This window comes from Salmo trutta, chromosome 1, assembly GCF_901001165.1.
Source record: "Salmo trutta chromosome 1, fSalTru1.1, whole genome shotgun sequence".
Taxonomy (NCBI): domain Eukaryota; kingdom Metazoa; phylum Chordata; class Actinopteri; order Salmoniformes; family Salmonidae; genus Salmo; species Salmo trutta.
The window spans coordinates 32,869,634-32,885,422 of NC_042957.1; the positions used below are offsets into that span (position 1 = coordinate 32,869,634).

General features: G+C 43.3%; 1 protein-coding gene across 3 annotated transcripts in view; it reads left to right on the forward strand.

Annotated features, from left to right (window-relative positions):
• The first annotated feature begins 5,624 nt into the window (after positions 1–5,624).
• The window catches only part of LOC115194264 (mitogen-activated protein kinase kinase kinase 7), a 28,037-nt gene continuing 17,872 nt past the window's right edge, over positions 5,625–15,789 (forward strand). The window contains exons 1-11 of one of the 3 annotated variants that reach the window (XM_029753851.1): positions 5,625–6,389; positions 7,005–7,115; positions 7,233–7,298; positions 7,435–7,480; positions 8,948–9,086; positions 9,974–10,098; positions 11,469–11,597; positions 12,079–12,209; positions 12,459–12,540; positions 12,850–12,968; positions 13,249–13,396. In XM_029753851.1, coding sequence (XP_029609711.1) covers positions 6,309–6,389; positions 7,005–7,115; positions 7,233–7,298; positions 7,435–7,480; positions 8,948–9,086; positions 9,974–10,098; positions 11,469–11,597; positions 12,079–12,209; positions 12,459–12,540; positions 12,850–12,968; positions 13,249–13,396 — 1,177 coding nt within the window. In that variant the 5' untranslated portion in view covers positions 5,625–6,308. The remainder of the gene's footprint in view (positions 6,390–7,004; positions 7,116–7,232; positions 7,299–7,434; positions 7,481–8,947; positions 9,087–9,973; positions 10,099–11,468; positions 11,598–12,078; positions 12,210–12,458; positions 12,541–12,849; positions 12,969–13,248; positions 13,397–15,789) is intronic. The other 2 variants (XM_029753861.1, XM_029753870.1) reach the window with 2 other exon arrangements.

Sequence of the window (15,789 nt, forward strand, 5' to 3'; positions counted from 1 at the left end):
AGTTTGCCACCGGTGATCCGTTATGCAGACCGCACCACCCTCTGGAGAGCCTTGCGTTTGAGGGCAGTATAGTTGCCATACCAGGCTGCGATACAGCCTGACAGGATGCTCTCGATTGTGCATCTGTCAAAGTTTGTCAGGGTTTTGGGTTACAAGCCAAATTTCTTCAGCCTCCTGAGGTTGAAGAGGCGCTGTTGTGCCTTCTTCACCACACTGTCTGTGTGGGTGGTCCATTTCAGTTTCTCTGTGATGTGTACGCCTAGGAACTTAACTTTCCACCTTCTCTACTGCTGTCCTTTCGATGTGGATAGGGGGATGCTCCATCTGCTGTTTCCTGAAGTCCACGATCATCTTCATTGTTTTATTGACGTTGAGTGAGGTTGTTTTCATGACACTACACTCCGAGTGCCCTCACCTCCTACCTTTAGGCTGTCTCGTCATTGTTGGTAATCAAGCCTACCACTGTTGTGTCGTCTGCAAACTTGATGATTGATTTGGAGGCGTGCATGACCACGCAGTCGTAGGTGAACCTGGAGTACAGGTGGGGGCTGAGTACGCACCCTTGTGGGGCCCCAGTGTTGAGGGTCAGTGAAGTGGAGATGTTGTTTCCTACCTTCACCAACTAGGGGAAGCCCATCAGAAAGTCCGGGACCCAATTGCACAGGGCAGGATTGAGACCCAGGGCCTCCAGCTTGATGATGAGCTTGGAGGGTACTATGGTGTTGAATGCTGAGCTATAGTCAATGAACAGCATTCTTACATAGGTATTCCTCTTGTCCAGATGGGATAGGGCAGTGTGCAGTGTAATGGCGATTGCGTCGTCTGTTGACCTGTTAGGGCGGTATGCAAACTGAAGTGGGTCTAGGGTGGCCAATAAGGTGGAGGTGATATTATCCTTGACTAGCCTCTCAAATCACTTCATGATGACAGAAGTGAGTGCTACGGAGCGCTAGTCATTTAGTTCAGTTATCTTTGCCGTCTTGGGTACAGGAACAGTGGTAGCCATCTTGAAGCATGTGGGGACAACAGACTGGGATAGGGAGCGATTGAATATGTCTGTAAACACACCAGCCAGCTGGTCTGCGCATGCTTTGAGGACGCGGCTAGGGATGCCGTCGGGCCAGCAGCCTTGCGAGGGTTAACACGTTTAAATGTTTTACTCACGTCAGTCCTTGTTAGCGGGCCGCGACGATGGCACTGCATTATCCTCAAAGCGGGCAAAGAAGGTGTTTAGTTTATCTGGAAGCGTGACGTCGGTGTCCGTGACATGGCTGGTTTTCTTTTTGTAGTCCGTGATATCCTGTAGACCCTGCCACATACGTCTCGTGTCGGAGCCAACTTATAAGGAAACAGTCAGGAGGCAGACATAAAACACTTCTATATTGTCCAACTTGAAATAATAAACACTGATAATCATACTCAACACTTACTGTACCTTCTGACCACAACTGCAACAGTTGTCTTCAAGACAGCATGGTTATCAAAGGTTCTAAAACTGTTTCTCAAACAGACATGATGCCAGGCAGTCTTTACGAACTCCATGTAGGCATGCTCTTGCACATTCTTCGATGAGGTTTAACGGCGGTTGGCATCCAATATGTTGCTTTACCGCCCCCTACCAGACTGGAGTACAACTCTTATACCTAGCCTGAATTTTTTTTAAATAACCCTACCATTTAACACTACACTCATAAAAAAAATACTAAATAACTCCACCCTACTCCACTATTTAAATATATTTAGTCCTACCTCATGCCAACAACCTGAAAGGATGGGACATCACCACTTAACACACCATGTAATTCTTCTGATGTTAAGTCTCGCACACCCAAATACCTCTCTGCAGCTGCCACCACAACCTCTTTTCTGCGACTTACATTCCATCCCTGCAGTACAGTTGATAACCATTGCTATAAATGCTAAAAAAAAAATCTTACTGAAACATATCACTTGTTGGCCTATCCCTCTGTACTGGTACAGATCTACTCACACCACTCCTCTCAGGATCCCTCCCACCCATCTTCCTCTACTTTCTTCACTGCCTAAGCATATGACAACTTCTGCACTACTCTAACCCTGGAAACCGCAACCTGCCTCTCTCGCACAGGACATTTCTGATCCCCAGCCCCATGGGCATCCCTACAATTAACACACATACCACTACTTTTCCCAGTGCTACACATTCCTTTGTCTCATGCCCTTCTGCACACTTCTCACACCTAGGAACCTCCCCCCTACACATTTCTGTCACATGCCCATGAGCGTGACACCTGTAACAACGTAATGTATTTGGCACAAAAGCTCGTACAGGATAACTTATACACTGCTCAAAAAAATAAAGGGAACACTTAAACAACACAATGTAACTCCAAGTCAATCACACTTCTGTGAAATCGAACTCTCCACTTAGGAAGCAACACTGATTGACAATAAATGTCACATGCTGTTGTGCAAATGGAATAGACAACAGGTGGAAATTATAGGCAATTAGCAAGACACCCCCAATAAAGGAGTGGTTCTGCAGGTGGTGACCACAGACCACTTCTCAGTTCCTATGCTTCCTGGCTGATGTTTTGGTCACTTTTGAATGCTGCCGGTGCTTTCACTCTAGTGGTAGCATGAGACGGAGTCTACAACCCACACAAGTGGCTCAGGTAGTGCAGCTCATCCAGGATGGCATATCAATGCGAACTGTGGCAAGAAGGTTTGCTGTATCTGTCAGCGTAGTGTCCAGAGCATGGAGGCGCTACCAGGAGACAGGCCAGTACATCAGGAGACGTGGAGGAGGCCGTAGGAGGGCAACAACCCAGCAGCAGGACCGCTACCTCCGCCTTTGTGCAAGGAGGAGCAGGAGGAGCACTGCCAGAGCCCTGCAAAATGACCTCCAGCAGGCCACAAATGTGCATGGGTCTGCTCAAACGATCAGAAACAGACTCCATGAGGGTGGTATGAGGGCCCGACATCCACAGGTGGGGGTTGTGCTTACAGCCCAACACCGTGCAGGACGTTTGGGATTTGCCAGAGAACACAAAGATTGGCAAATTCGCCACTGGCACCCTGTGCTCTTCACAGATGAAAGCAGGTTTACACTGAGCACGTGACAGACGTGACAGAGTCTGGAGACGCCGTGGAGAACGTTCTGCTGCCTGCAACATCCTCCAGCATGACCGGTTTGGCGGTGGGTCAGTCATGGTGTGGGGTGGCATTTCTTTGGGGGGCCAAACAGCCCTCCATGTGCTCGCCAGAGGTAGCCTGACTGCCATTAGGTACCGAGATGAGATCCTCAGACCCCTTGTGAGACCATATGCTGGTGCGGTTGGCCCTGGGTTCCTCCTAATGCAAGACAATGCTAGACCTCATGTGGCTGGAGTGTGTCAGCAGTTCCTGCAAGAGGAAGGCAATGATGCTATGGACTGGCCTGTCCGTTCCCCAGACCTGAATCCAATTGAGCACATCTGGGACATCATGTCTCGCTCCATCCACCAACGCCACGTTGCACCACAGACTGTCCAGGAGTTGGCGGATGCTTTAGTCCAGGTCTGGGAGGAGATCCCTCAGGAGACCATCCGCCACCTCATCAGGAGCATGCCCAGGCGTTGTTGGGAGGTCATACAGGCACGTGGAGGCCACACACACTACTGAGCCTCATTTTTACTTGTTTTAAGGACATTACAACAAAGTTGGATCAGCCTGTAGTGTGGTTTTCCACTTTAATTTTGAGTGTGACTCCAAATTCAGACCTCCATGGGTTGATAAATTGGAATTCCATTGATTATTTTTGTGTGATTTTGTTGTCAGCACATTCAATTATGTAAAGAAAAAAGTATTTAATAACATTATTTCTTTCATTCAGATCTAGGATGTGTTGTTTAGGTGTTCCCTTTATTTTTTTGAGCAGTATATATCCTAACATCACTTTGTCTGTCGGGCAAAGACAACATCAAAACTCAAAAGAACGGAGTCTTCTGTTTCACCACTCTCGCCAGCCTGTCTGCGTCGCACCAAACGACGAGCATCACAAACACAGCGATTCTTCCCCTTCAGTTGGTCAACTTTTACATTTACTGCTACCCCAGTAATCACTCCTTTCAATGGCACCCTTTTCTTGAGAGAGAAACAATTCACATTTCTTACCCCCCTTCGTTTAACGCTGAGCGCTTTCTCCCTCTGACCAGCAGAAACGCAAACAATTATCACAAAACTACTTCTGGTTACCCTTACTGATTCCACAGTACCAAACAATGTTTTCACCCACCTTGAAACCACAAATGTATCAGGCAAAAGGCAAGGGTCCACTTTTTCCAGAAACGTAATTTCTACTGCCACAGACTCATCTTCATCCTGACCTTCGGTGCAAGCCTCGGGCTCCGAACTTCACCACACCTACCACCTTCAATACTTCGACCTCATTCACTTCCATTTCCCCAGTCTTCAGCTCACTCTGCTTACACTTTGTACCATTCTTCTTTAACAAACCTTTTCTCCCTTTTTTTACGCCATTTTTAACCGACTCAAGCTTACCGTCTTCCTCCCTCTCTCTCTTAGACCTCCTCTGCCTCTCTTTTCCCCTCCATTCCTCCTCCGTATTCCAAGTATACGTCTCCTTATGATAATACTGCCCTTCTGACATACATTTTGTTCTTGCTTTCTCAAGAGACACCTTTTAACCGGTTGTCACAATCTCCGTACAATCAGCATGAACCCCTTGGGATGTAGCGCTCAACAGTACCTCCCACTTATAAAGCAGCTGCTTCGTCTTGATGTTATTCTTTATCAAAAGCTACCACAACAGTTTTCCATTTCAAACAAGCACACTCTTCCAACCACCATCCCCGTGTGTATAGCTCACTCTGGACATGTACTCTCAGCTACGTCACTTCCTTCCCTGCTCTTGTACATCTGCGCTATTATACTTTTTGAACTGTCCACAACCTAATTAGGCTCCCCTGGGAAACGCTGACCAAAACGATGGTTCCTACTCTGTCACTTGATTCTGGGGTGAATAGGGATTTACAGATTTAATCAGGGGCGAAACTTTCACTGGGGACGAGGGACATGTCCCCACCATATTCTGAAATTGCACCCCCCCCTCCCCCCCAGTTTTATAATTGGAATGTGACAGAAAACGAGGCAAGGATGTGCTTTAGGACCATGCAGACGCCTCCGAGTGGTCAGGTTGGCTGTTTTGAGAGTTTATTAAAAAATATATATAATAATAAATTATGTCCCTCCCACTTCTAAAACCAAAACTGCGCCCCTGGATTTAATCCACATTATATGGGCAACAACTGAATTGTATTTTGTCCGGAGTACCAGACAAACTCTGATTGATGGATCATGATTGATGCGCCATTTGATAAATTTACAATTTCATTTTGAAACACTAAAATGAGTAGCATTGTATTATACCTGTGTCACTCTAACAACGTTTACATTCAGGCAGTAAATCACAGCTGTCATTTGCGTTTTACAACTGTATGTATATTATTAACATGTAAGAGACTTATACAAGAGGCACACACTTATGCATGCATTTATTGTAATAATGTTAATAAAACTCGCATCCTTTTTATTATAGCAACACTATTTACGAAGTTGCATCTGCATGCCATTCGGGGAACAAAACTGGTGGGTCATAATTAAGGTAGCAAACTTCCTGGAGTTGCTTGCCTGCAAGAACTGTGGGGGGGAAAACACAAGTATATAATGGAAGAAGTCTCAGTGTCGTCATTTTAAAGTTATGTCCGGGAGTCAAATCGATTCTCTGAGTTTTAAATGTTGAGGAAATCAATCACCCAATGTCTCGAGCCACTAGTACCGGTGGGGTGCAGCGCAGTCTACCGCGGCGACGGCCTGCCATACCAGGCCACCAAGCGGCCTAGTGTCATATATAGCTAGCTAACTTGCCGAATTACTTTAGTCAACAAACGTCGTTGGCGTACATGATATGGCAATTGAAAATGTATGTATTCAAATTGTTCGCTAACTAGTTAGCCAGTCGTCGTCTTTTTAGGTAACGTTAGTAAACTGCCTTAGCTAGTTAACTAGCTACAGTAGCTAGCTCAGTTAGCTACCAGCTGGCTGTGTATGATTGTACTGAGCTGGCTATCTAGCCAGCTAACACAGCTTATGAGCTCCAGTTTTTAAAGTTTATTTATTTCCGTGTTGGGTCCGCCAGTGTCTTGGCAAGTTATGTCATGCAATATTATTTTTAGCTGTTTCTTCGAGTGCGCGTGTTATGCATGTTTTAGCTATTTATTTATTTGATTTTAGAACATCTTGGTTTTAATGAGTAACGCTAGTTAGCGATGTCTTCCGCCGATATGCTCGAAACGCCACCTGGATATCCCTTTGAAGAAATAGATTATGTGGATATTGAAGTTGAGGAGGTAAGTAGCTAAAAAGCTATATATCAACAACATTCCATTTGATTGGCACGTGTGAGGTCATCCTCTTATGTTAGTGGCATGACCATATACATTAAAACCAGGTCATGACGCTGAAGTTGCCACAATGCTTTATCTCAATTGTCATACTAACTAGTTCTACCACGCAAGGAATGTTTGTTTACGCTGGTTTTGAAAAGCTCGGTAATTAAACATGACCATTAACTATGTCACTATAGCTATGCCCATTCATCAATGAGTTTGCCCAAGCCATAGATGGACATGATAGAGAATAGTCAGTTAGCTAGCTACCTATGTTCCAAGTCGATTTGGCAGTTCTTGTTTTGATTATGTAGCGAGTTAGTTAGTTGCAGTTCCCCACAGGTGGGCCCTACACATAGACATAAGACCCCTCTCCATCAACTGATGTTGACTGCGCACATACTGTGATTGATATGCTGGATTGTGTAATGGAACTTGCCCACAAAAATAACGACAGTGTTAGCTAGGCCTAATATATCCATGTTGAAAGTGGATTTAGTATTGTCATGATTATAAGGGATTAATAACAATGCATCCAACACACTTTGCTTATGTTGTCTACCTCTTCTCTTTCAGGTCGTGGGGAGAGGCGCTTTTGGTGTTGTCTGCAAGGCCAAATGGAAAGGCAAAGACGTTGCAATCAAGACAATAGAGAGTGAATCTGAAAGGAAAGCATTCATAGTTGAGGTACTGTCATATTATACTGGGCTACAAGTAGAGATGTTCTGTAAAGTGGTGACAAGGCTGTTTATTACAACTAAAGGAAACCAATCTTGATTGTGTTGCCTTCTCTCCCCTCCCTAGCTGCGGCAACTTTCACGTGTGAATCACCCCAACATTGTGAAGTTGTATGGCTCATGCAATAGTCCAGTAAGTCAGCTTTTAAAAACTCCAATATTTCAGTGTGTTATAGCCTATGGTTTTGCCAGTTGTTGTTGTAAATACCTTGGAACAGTACATTGTTAGCCTTCTGTTATTCTTGCCTAATGCTAATTTTCCCATCTAGGTCTGCTTGGTGATGGAATATGCTGAAGGGGGGTCCCTGTACAATGGTGGGTCTCTGGGCGATTATGTAGGATGGCCTACTGCACTACCACAGTAGACTTGGCCATTGACATGGTTTGTAAATTAGTGCAACACATGCCTTGCCATACCAAAAAAGTGGAAATATTGCAGTCAATGTGTCATTAACTCCAATACCCACATGCAAACTATTCTCTTAATAAGCCCACTATTGTCATGATTCCTTAAATAGCTCACTATTACATTGGCCAGTCCTTGCACAGTGACCTGCAAGAGGAGTATCAGAGTTAGGAAGTGTAAATGGCCTTTTACCTGCACAAGCACTTTACCCCCTTGTCTCCTGTTATCCCTCTGAATCTCTATCAAAGGAATCTTTTAGGATCAGTAAAGTCGACGTTCTTAGTTGTGGTTGTCAAAACTTTGAATACTTGAAACTATAACTTTGATGTTATTCGGTGGTTATTTGTGTATTTGAATGGTGTATGCCTACTCTTAATTCTTTGTCTGACATGTCTGTAAGAGTGTGTTCTGTGCAGTGGTGTAAAGTAATTAAGTAAAAATTATTTAAAGTACTACTTAAGTAGTTTTTGGGGCATCTTTACTATTTATATTTTTGACTACTTTTAATTTTACTCCACTACATTCCTAAAGAAAATAATGTACTTTTTACACCATACATTTTCCCTGATATCCAAAAGTACTCATTACATTTTGAATGCTTAACAGGACAGGAAAATGGTCAAATTCACGCACTTATCGAGAGAACATTACTTGTCATCCCTACTGCCTCTGATCTGGCGGACTCACTAAACACAAATGCTTTGTTTGTAAATTATGTCTGAGTGTTGGATTGTGCCACTGGTTATCCATAAAAAAAAAAACAAGGAAACCTGTGCCTTCTGGCTTGCTTAATTAATATAAGGAATTAGAAATGATTTATACTTTTTTTGTTTTTACACTGCTGTTTATTATCTATGCGTAGTCACTTTACCCCTACCTACATGTACAAATTACTTCGACTAACGTGTACCCCCACACATTGACCTGTATATAGCCTCGTTATTGTTACTTTTTATTTTATTTTTTACTTTCGTTAATTTAGTAAATATTTTTTTAACTATATTTCTTGAACTGCATTGTTGGTTAAGGGCATGCAAGTAAGCGTTTCACGGTAAAGTCTACACCTGTTGTATTCGGCACATGTGACAAATACAATTTGATAATTTTTTACTTTTGATACTGAAGTATATTTAAAACCGAATGCTTTTAGACTTTTACTCAAGTATTATTTTACTGTGTCACTCACTCACTTAAGTCATTTTCTATTAAGGCATCATTACTTTTACTCAAGTATGAGAATTGGGTACTTTTCCCACCACTGGTTCTGTGGATGAGTGTTTGCATTGGTTTCGAGGTCTCTTGTGGAGATTTGTGTTGCATGTGTTCTGTGTTTATTTGGAACTCTCTGTGGTAGTGACTGTGTTCTCTGTCCACAGTGCTGCATGGTGCTGAACCCCTCCCCTGTTACACTGCCTCCCATGCCATGAGCTGGTGTTTTCAGTGTTCCCAAGGGGTCGCCTATCTCCATGGCATGAAACCAAAGGCTCTCATTCACAGGGACCTCAAACCACCCAAGTATGCTCCTCCCCACCTCCTCACTCTTTGTTGTCTCTTGTTTCACTGCCCATAAAGTGGCTTGCTCTGCCACTCAAAGTTTAATTTGCTAGTTGTGTGTTGTAGCCTATGTTGTACTATGCAATAGCGTGAAATGCGTTATCTGACTTTTTAAACCAAAATAGCATAGCTTTTGTCATCCTCTAGTCCTCTGTTATGATATACCAATGTTTGTTTATTTTTTTGTCTGGCATCAGTAGTGAGACCTTAGTGTTTTCATAGTATGCCTCTGACTGAATTGCTTAGAGTAGCTGTACCGGGTCCAGAGGTTATTTATTGGGCTCTGACGGGGAAAAAGTCCCTGGCAGTGGCAGGGCACTGTGGGAATGACCAGCTGGTCCATTTCCTAGAAACCTGTCCAGAATTTACTCCCTGGGAAGAAATGGGTCAGGCCTGTTGACCACTGGCTAAACTCACAGGCTACATCCCAAATGGCACCCTATTCCCTTTATAGCACACTGCTTTTGACCAGGACTCATATGTAGTTAATAGGGTGCTATTTGGGATGCTACCACAGAGTGCTGTTAACCTAACCTTCATGTCCTTTGTGTTACACAGTGGGTACTGCCAGAATATCTGTGTGGTTGTACAGTTATTTTCTGTAGGGGATTTGACTTCTCCCTCTTGTATGTTTAAAAGTAAGAATCTTACTTGCTGTATTTCCTTTTTCAGGGTTTTTTATGATTTGAAATGTTTGCCTTGAATCGAAATTGGATTTATGAAGTGTTTGTAACCCAGTAAGACCTCAGCAGCCTCTGGTAGTTACCTTCACGTATTCTCACACGTCACCAACCTCTGAAGTTCACGTCTAGCATTAGAGTAGATCTTTGTTTCCTTGTTTGTTTTAGCCTGCTCCTTGTTGCCGGTGGCACCGTGCTGAAGATATGTGACTTTGGAACCGCGTGCGACATACAGACCCACATGACCAACAACAAGGGAAGTGCAGCTTGGATGGCCCCTGAGGTGTTTGAAGGCAAGCATGAGCTGCATGGGGAGCTTTTGAAACGCATGGAAAGAGATGCCTGTCCGGCCTCTGTCTTAGAAAGCCCTTGTTCTCAGATTTGTGCGATCTAAACAGGTGTATCCTTTCACGAATGCGTTCACCTAGAGTTCATTCATAGTCAGTGTTTAAGTGATAATACTGTTAAGACCAGAGTGTTTATAGTAGAGATCATGTCTAGTGATGGAAGTGCTCATTAATTGTAATAGTGCTCCGCTTTCGATTTGTCACTCACTGGAAGGCACTGCAAACACGTAGACGCCGTAATTTCTCAAAGCATAATTTATCCATCTTTTGTTAGTATTCTCTTAATTTACAAGTCATTCATATCTTGAGTGGTATGCATGATTGTTGCACACAGACTTTTAGGTGAATGCAGTGTTTCACTGTTAAATTAAATGACTTAAACCAGAAATAAAGTATGTAGAAAAAAAATTGAGCTATATATTTTTAAATAAGATAATCTTTAAGAACTACCAAATAAAAACAAGACAGTCAGGGAGAATCTAAAATTCCCAATGATTTTGTTATGTTTGAGTCACTCAGATAGCATAAGCCATGGCAAAATGTGTAGAATTGCAGGAAACTAGCTTTTAAACAGCAACATTTTGTCTCTACGCTAACTTTGCCACCGCTGCTGAAATAAATCCTAGGAGAAAAACTGGAATGGAAGGAAAGGTTTCATCCCTGAGAGAATGTAGCATTTGAGTCTATGCTCTCGGGTGGTAGCCTAATGTACTTTGTTTTACAAAACACATTGAGGCGGTCAGGAGGAAACACAAATGAGGTAGTCATTATCTTGTTTGTTGAGGGAGTAACATGACTCCATGCAATTAAGCACCTCACATTTGCCCCCAGAATGACCTTAAAGCTAATTTGCATCACAGGGAGAAATGTTTTCTAAAGGCCTAAGCAGCACATCAACTTTAAGGCTGAGAACCAAATGACACTATTCCTTATATAGTGCACTACTTTTGTCCAGAGCCCTGGTCAGAAATAGTGCACTAAATAGGGAATAGAGTGCCATTTGGGACATAGCCCATAACGTGTGTGAAGAGCAGTTTAATTCCGCAGTAATAGCCACAGTAATTATGCATCTCCGGAGAGGCCCTGAAGTAAAATTGCCTCCTTATTTTCATCACATTTGTGGTCTAAAGGTGCAGACCAAATAAAGGCTTCCTGTGCTTTCCCATAAACATCCCCTCCCTCAACACTCCTCACTTAACTGTGCCTCAGAGAATTACCTTTCATCAGTCAATCAGAGCTATGTCAAGCCCATAGTTTTTTCCCCCCCCCATCTGAAAGGCCCTGAGTGGAGCTCTTTCTCTCCTCTGTGCTTTCAGGCAGCAATTACAGTGAGAAGTGTGATGTGTTCAGCTGGGGAATCATTCTCTGGGAGGTGATCACGCGCCGGAAGCCCTTTGACGAGATCGGTGGGCCGGCCTTCCGCATCATGTGGGCGGTGCACAACGGTGAGTCCAAGTGGTGGGGGTGGAGGTTGGGGAGGTGAATTCGTTCATGGTGGTGCTGACATCGCCCTGGTGTTTCAGAGCCAGGTCCCCAGTGAGACCTGCTGAGAGATTAAATGAGTTACGAGGCTGATGGTGAAGAGCAATTAAAAGACACTCGCCTGTGAGGCGCTCCCCGTGGTTTCTTCCATCACACACAGAGTGATGGCGCAGAATGCTAACGAAACACTGACTGTCTGAGAGCAGGAGCACACCTGGGGCCACGACACTGCTGCTGCGCCTGTTTCTCTGACACGTTAGCAGAGCCTCCACAGCAGGGCTGTCATTTGCAAGTGTTCTTCGTGTTTTGTACTGCAATGAACTTTCTGGAACGTCCTCATGTTAACAGATTTGAGTTTCCATACGTTTTACTGTGACTGTTTGTATTCATAGAGATGAGTATTGATCTAATGTATCCTTATCTGTTTGTGTTGATGGTGTTCAGGCACCCGGCCACCGCTCATCAAGAGCCTTCCCAAGCCCATCGAGAGCCTGATGACCCGCTGCTGGTCCAAAGACCCCTCCCAGAGGCCCTCCATGGAGGAGATAGTCAAGATCATGACCCATCTTATGAGGGTAAAGGCCCTCCTAGACACACACTCATACTCATAGAGATGCATTAAATGAAAGATTGCTTGACCAAGATGGCCGTCCTGCACTCATTGACCGCCACAATGTCCATTCCAGTGTTCTTTTTAATTCTATGCCGACACTAACCCTGGATGCATGCAGGACTCTTTCCATGGTGTCCTGTTCTCAGACTGCTTATATACCAGTCAGTGTTGGTAATGGCACTCTTACATTCTTTGTCAACCTCTTTTCCAGTGCTTCCCAGGATCTGATGAACCCTTGCAATACCCTTACCAGTATTCAGATGAAGGACAGAGTAACTCGGCCTCCAGCACAGGTATTTCACTGAGTTTTGTTGTTTTTCATGATTGTGTTTTATATTTTTCTTGACGTATTTGAGATGCTCCTATGCTGCTGATTGGGTTATTGTTGAGCTGCAGGGCTCCCTTGCAAAAGAGACCTTGGTCTCAATGGGACTGCCTGCTAAAATAAAGGTTAAATAAATAAATAGAAATCTATATCCTTGAAATAATGGAAGCTTTTTTTACCTGCACTATAGTTTTACCTTCATGAAACATCATTGATGTAATGTGGAATATTACGGAATATCTCCGTTGTCTCACTACTTCTCCATTGGGTATTATAGGTTCCTATGTGGATTGCACTAGCAGCAAGAGTGACACAAACATGGAGCATGGGTATTCTCAAGGGAGCAACGACACAATCAAGATCAAACCTCAGTTTGCACATCAGTTCAGGCCAAAGGTAAAGCAGCAAGCTGTACTGTACATTGCTAGCCATTTCTACCACAACAATTAAAGTGGAACAATTTACTTTGTCAAGTGACTAGAAAGAAAAGGTAGACAAATTAAGGCAATTACGTGTGTGTTGATATAAACAAAACGATTTACACAAGCCTCATATGAAAGTAATCATGGTCATTTTGAAGTAATCATCAGTACTCTAAACCATAATTTGGTGACCTAAGTGAATAATAGTAAAATGTACAGTAGCCCAACAGTATCTGTTTTGTCTGTGCTCTCAGGGAGACCCATTGCGAAGCCTGCCTCTGTCCAGAGGGGGCAGTGTTGAGAGCCTGTCGGGGCGAACCCACAGCCTGGTGGCCTCCGAGAGCAAAAGAATGAGCGCAGACCTGTCAGAGCTGGAGCACAGGGTGCCTTTCGCTGCTGCAGGTAACGTCAGAATCTACAACCTACATACCCCACAATGGATTATGCAAGAGGACAGGTATAGGTCTACATATTTTTGTAACACACCCACACACTGCTGTAGAGTATGGAGATCAGTGTTGCGGGTAACAATGTAATGTTTTGCGGTAATGATTAATATAACGGAGTTACCGTTCCAATTTGAGTAATAATATTACAGTTACTGATCAAATAAATGGGTATTTACTTTTGCTATCATTCCCTTCCTATTACAGTTATTGATCTTAATTAAATGAGTGATTTATTCCCTCTTGGCGCAATATAAAAATATAATGAATTTGTCTTCTCACCAAGTTCCTGTTTATACACACACACTTTTAATAACTGTTTTAGTGGGGGAGATGAAAAATGGCAGAAGCATCTAAAACGTTGACTTTGGTAGGACAAAATGACAAGAATATAACTGTAAAATGTTGTGCCCAAGCGAGAAACACGTCTCCACTGCTAGAAACACGACTTCCAATCTCTTGAAGCACCTGCAAAGGCAACACGCCAACACAAAACTCTTAGAGGAAGACCCCCGAGATCTGACCACTGCTGCTGAAGATTACTGTAGGCCAGTGTTCCCCAACTGGCAGCCCTGTTTTTATTTGGCCTCGAGTTTTCTGAGCTAAAATAAATGAAATAAAAGATATATACGGTGCCTTCAGGAAGTATTCATACCACTTGGCTGATTCCACATTTTGTTGTGTTGCAGCCTGATTTCAAAATGGATTAAACAGATTTTTACACACAATACCCCATAATGGCAAAGTGAGAACATGTTTTTAGAATTTAAGTTGTTGCTAAATAAATACTGAAATATCTAATTTACACATTGTAAGTATTCATACCCCTGAGTCAATACTTTGTAGATTCACCTTTGGTGGCGATTACAGCTTTGAGTCGTCATCAGTATATCTATCAACTTTGCACATCTGCATTTGGAGATTCTCTTCCTTGTAGATTTTCTCAATGGGATGGGGAGGGGCGGTGAACAGCAATCTTCAAGTCTTTGCACAGATTTTCAATGGGATTCAAGTCTGGGCTTTGGCTGGGCCACTCAAGGACTTTCGCATACAGCCAAAGGGCTGTATGCTTGGGGTCATTGACCTGTTGAAATGTAAATCTTCGTCCGAGTCTAAGGTTGTTTGTACTCTGAAGCAGGTTCTCATCAAGGATTTGCCTTTATTTAGCTCCATTAATTGTTCCCTCTATCCTTACCAGTCTCCCAGTCCATGCCGCTGAAAAGCATCCCCATAGCATGATGCTGCCACCACCATGCTTCAAGGTAGGGATGGTGTTAGGTGGGTAATGAGCTGTGCTTTGCATTCAGGCCAAATAGACCAATTTTTGTCTCATCAGACCACATTATCTTTTGCCTTATGCTCTGAGTCTTTCACGTGCCTTTTTGCAAACTTCAGGCATGCTGTCATGTGCCTTTTTCTCAGCAATAGCTTCCGTCTGGCCACTCTCCCGTAAAGCCCAGATTGGTGAAGTGCTGAAGAGACTCATGTCCTTCTGGCATTTTCTCCCATCTCAGCTAAGGAACTCTGCAGTTCTGTCAGAGTGGTCATTGGGTTCTTGGTCACCTCTCTGACAATGTCCTTCTAGCCTGGTTTCTCAGTTTGGTCGGACGGCCAGCTCTAGGCACAGTCTGGGAATAACATTTCAACACTCTAGGAATAGTTGTATACCCCTCCCCAGATATATGCCTCGTCCCAATTCTATCTCGGAGATCAACGGCCAGTTCCTTGGACTTTCTGCTCTGACACTGTCAACTGTGGGACCTTATCTAGACAAGTGTGTTTCTTTCTAAATCATGTCCAAACAATTGAATTGGCCACAGGTGGAGTCCAAGTTCTAGTGACATCTCAAGGATGATCAAAGGATATTGGATGCACCTGAGCTCAATTTGGAGTGTCATAGCAAATGTTTGTGAATACTTATGTAAATGAGAATTCTGTATTTCCTTTTCAATACATTTGCCAACATTTCTAAAAACATTTTTTCCTGTTGTCATTATGGGGTATTGTGTGTGGATGGGTCAGAAAAAAATATTGAAATCAGGCTGTAATGCAACAATGTGGAATAAGTCAAGGGGTATGAATACTTTCTGAAGGCACTTTTTCAGTACCAGTCAAAGGTTTGGACACACCTACTCATTCAAGATTTTTTCTTTATTTTTACAATTTTCTACATTGTAGAACAACAGTGGAGACATCAAAACTACAAAATAACACATGGAATCATGTAGTAACCAAAAAAGTGTTAACTTTTTAGTGACAGGGGGCACTATTCGGAAATTCAGATGAATGACGTGCCCAAATTAAACTGCCTGCTACTCGGGCCCAGAAGGTAGGATATGCATATTGTTA